At 52.2% G+C, this 4,098-nt stretch overlaps 1 protein-coding gene across 1 annotated transcript in view; it reads right to left on the reverse strand.

The window, feature by feature from the left end:
- The window catches only part of LOC119436901 (putative RNA-binding protein Luc7-like 2), an 8,469-nt gene extending 4,597 nt beyond the window's left edge, over positions 1 to 3,872 (reverse strand). Inside the window, exons 1-2 of the mRNA XM_049659996.1 lie at positions 3,845 to 3,872; positions 1,271 to 2,223 (exon numbers count right to left, since the gene is read on the reverse strand). Of these exons, the coding sequence (XP_049515953.1) occupies positions 1,271 to 2,223; positions 3,845 to 3,872 (981 nt within the window). The remainder of the gene's footprint in view (positions 1 to 1,270; positions 2,224 to 3,844) is intronic.
- Between the last annotated feature and the right edge of the window lie 226 nt (positions 3,873 to 4,098).

Below are 4,098 nucleotides of genomic sequence, written 5' to 3' on the forward strand. Positions count from 1 at the left end.
GCAGCAGTAAGCATGACAATCAAGCTAATCCTTGACAATCTAGACAACCAGGAAAGCTAAGAATAATCAGCTGAACCTTTGCTAACGCTACGTATATCCTGGCATAGCCGAGCTAAGCCACTGCAACTTTTTTTTTCAAGCGGTTTGCTCCATTGTTTGAGCACGTCATTTTACAGCCACAGCAGGCTACGGATGTCACTCTGCTGCTTCAAGTGTATGGTCTCCAGGGTATTGCATGCACGGCCTCAATCAGTGTATAAGAAACATTAAACGCCATGCAATATTAGAGCCCTCTGACCGCATATCTTGCTGAGGAAGAGAAGTTGTTCATGGGCGACATTTATGCATCCTTTGAAAAAATCGAAATTAAGCGACTTATCGCGGTCCGTGGGCTCTAATGCCCCTCCCCTTGCCTCCACGGCCCTGCCTGCATGCAGGTCGACCACTGCTCTGGGGTCCGGGGTGAAAGTGGTGCAGATTGACATGGGATGCCGCGTGCTCGGTAAACACACCAGACTTCACAACGGTGCAACAAGGAAGACGAAAAGACGAAAGATCACACGAACACAAGCGCCGACTCGCAACTAAAGTTTATTCGATATCACAGAGCAGATTTGTACACACACGTGGCCACACACAACGCCTTCCTTTTCGTCTTCCTTGTTGCGCCGTTCTGAAGCCATGCATCTGTACTAACTCACCCAATTGTCAGTGCTACAAACACACCCGAATCTTTGCGTCCGTTATGCCGCCATACAATGCGTTTTTTTTAAATATATATATATATATATATATATATATATATATATATATATATATAATATTTACAGTGATTACAAAAAAAAAACAATAGATAAAATGACGTTTTAGGCTCCGTCTCAGGCTCGCCTTCTGAGGCCTGCGAAGGCTTGCTTCGATGCCTCTGAGTCGCGTGAACTGCGCCGGTCTCAGTTGGCTGTGGCCACGACATGTGCCTCGAATGACAGCGACTCCGGCACATGGACACACTGCACCGCTTCGCGTGTCCTTGTGGCCTGTCAGTATATTCACTTCTCCACGAGCAGCTACGCGACCGGCTGCACGCCCGGCTGTAAGATCTGCTACAAGACTGCGGCTGCAGCGGCTTCCGGACCAGGACTTCGACGACCTCCGTCGCGGTGACTTGGAACGGCACTTCCGGTGCGACTCCTAGCGGGACCTCGAGAGCGGTGCCGGGACGTCCAGCGCGACCTTGAACGTGACATAGAGCTAGAAGTCGACGAGCGCTCACTGCTGCTGCTGCAGGAGTCGGAGCTGTAGGACCTCCTGCGGCTGCGACTTCGGCTACGGCTGCTGCTGCTGCTAGACCTCTGCCCGACCTGGGCGAATAGCTATGCGCCCTGGTCCTGGTCGAGCCACGACATCGACTGCTTCGACTGCTGCTGCGCGGCTTCGAGGCGCAACTAGTCGCCCGACACCTGCGACTTGTTGAGGATCGCAGCGAGCTCGACGATCTTTCGGCGCATGTCGAGTGTGGCATTGTGCAGCCGACCGCTCGAGTGGTTGGCGATGCGCGTTGCTCGTTGTAGTCGAGGCCGATGCAGGGCTGGCAGTCGTCGCAGATGTTCTGCTTCTGCTCCTTGGCCAGTTCGTTGGAATTGCGGTCCAGCATCCTCACGGGTCGGTTTCGGCGCCGCTTGAGCAGCTCGACCTCCTTGGTGACAGCGAGCGCCTCTTGCACTTTCTCCTTGTTGCCGAGTTGTTCGACCTCGATGAGCTTCTTGTCCATCATGTCGCCGTAGTACTTGAGCGTGCCCTCCTTGTCGCCATGATGATTGCTGCCCGCGGTCGACTGGCACCGCGTCAGGCGGCCCTTCTTGGCCCGGTCCAAGATCTTGCACGAGCGGATCACCTTCTGCAGGCAGCTGCGTACCTTGAGATCGTAGAAGCGGTGCTGTCCCGGCCGGTACATCCTAGAGCTCTTCTCGAAGTCCGCCTTGAGCGCGTAGTTGTGGATCTTGGAGCAGGCGCCCATGGCCATCTTGGTGCCGGCGAGCGTGTTGTGCGGGCACAGGCCCAGCAGGAAGCAGCGGCACACCTTGGGGTTCGAGTAGTGGAGCGAGATCTTGCCGCCGTCCCATCGCGGGCCATTCCTTGGGTCCCTGATGACGTGTACTCTCGCGGGCGGCGATGGGGCACGGTCCACGGAAGCCAACAGAATCGCCGAACAGAGCAGCTCGCAGACTGGTAGCAGAGGAGGATGGTCGGCATATATTTCCAAGGGCCTACTGCTCGCCGGCCGAGAGACAGCGGAGGTCCGAGCGCGTGCTGCACGGCAAGCGGTGGACCACGCGCCCTGCCGCGAGCTACTCTCTCTCTTCTTCCAAATGTAGCCGCACGTGGACAAAAATGACGAAAAATAAATTACCCAGGCTGCTTAATTCATTTCATGACGCCGGCATTGACATCATTAACATAACACGGTCAGAACTGTTGTCACTTATCCGAACCCAACGTTACGTTGTCCGAACCTTCTCCTAATTAATTAATCAAGCGTAATTTCTTTTTCACTTGTATTCACATGTTAAATGTTTTAATGACATAATTTTTGCTCATCCTATTCTCTCTCCTAATCATTCTAATATTATTCTAGCACCATTTCTTTTCACCTTTAATTATGCACCGTCAAGTGTACGCAATTTTCACTTTTATTTACGTATTGCCAAGTGTATGCATAATGTGGTGGTGTGTACTATCTGCATTGTTTTTACTTGCCATTGTCCACTTTCCTTTTTCCATTATTGAAAATTCTCCTGAATTGATTAATTATTGTGCTTTAACATTTATTTGTAATGTTTCTGCATACGGTTCATTGCGCGACTCACTGCCACCATGTAACACGGGGGCAAAGGGCACCTCAAGCTGCCTCACTGCAGCTTATATCTTAGCCCCCGCCATTGTATTTTTAGCAATGGAAACAAATAAATAAAGAAAGATGAAGAAGTGTGAGTGGGGGAACGAGAGCGAGGAAAAATGTCGCAGTTTCGCCCGAAAGGCGAAGCATCAATTGCGATGGCAAATTAGTAGTAGAGAGCTATACGGAGTAGGGATAGTAGTTTTATAGGCTGCATAAACTTGGACACATTTGCTTACTAACTTAGTGAACAAGCGTGGTGTCAGCGCGCACAAGCAAACATGAATAGATCACACTCGATGACCGCATACAACCACTGTCAAAACGCTGGCGTGAACAAGCGCGGCCGCCGCAGCGAGCGAAGGTTCGTGCGGTCTATCGCTTCAACGGAAACTGAGCGGCGAAAGCACAGCGCATACAAAGGTCAGAGCCGTCTGGAGATCGCTTTCAAGATATGGTGCGCGCGACAGCCCGCACCGACGCAAAGTACAAGTGCGCAGTTGTTGGCAGAGTGGAAGCTGCCCCCCCCCTCCTCCCTCCCGCGCTGCCTTCCCGCTTTCCTCCTTTCGCGTGGGAGATTGAGTCGCCAGTTCTCCTTGCGCCCGGTTGCAAGAAACGCATTTGGTACCGCAGCACAGCGCCGCCCTCCGCCCTCCCTCCCATACCCCCACGGCCTTTCGCACGACGGAGGAAGTCGCGTTTGCTCTCCGCCGTGCGTTCGCTTCGTGAAAACGCGCTAAGCGCGCGTCCCCCGCGCGCTTTCACTCGCACATACGGCGCGCGGTGACGATTTTATCGCCCTTGGACTTTATACAGAACCTCACGGTGGCGATGGCAGAAATCTGCTTGAAGTGTAAAAACCCCGAAACGCCGTTGATTCGCTTTGCAGTACTTACCTTTAACGTTAGCTTCGCCGCAGTACAGACGTGTTATTAGGTGAAGCATACCTACCCGGGAAAGGGGCCACTCTACGGGACATAGCACATATATTTCATAATTTGCACACGCGCATGCGCCATCTCCAGTCACAGTACGAGCATCGAGACGCCTAATAAGTTTACTGACAGGCCTTCAGAGTTTTAGATAGACCGCCGCTCTTTTGTTGGCTTTAAAGGTCCCCTCGACATTGCGAGTTTTTTATTTATTTATTTTTTCTTTATTTTAGCTCCTACCTTTTCACTGCCATTCCCAAAACACGGGTGGGT

The sequence above is a fragment of the Dermacentor silvarum genome, chromosome 1 (genome assembly GCF_013339745.2).
Source record: "Dermacentor silvarum isolate Dsil-2018 chromosome 1, BIME_Dsil_1.4, whole genome shotgun sequence".
NCBI classification, from domain to species: Eukaryota; Metazoa; Arthropoda; class Arachnida; order Ixodida; family Ixodidae; genus Dermacentor; species Dermacentor silvarum.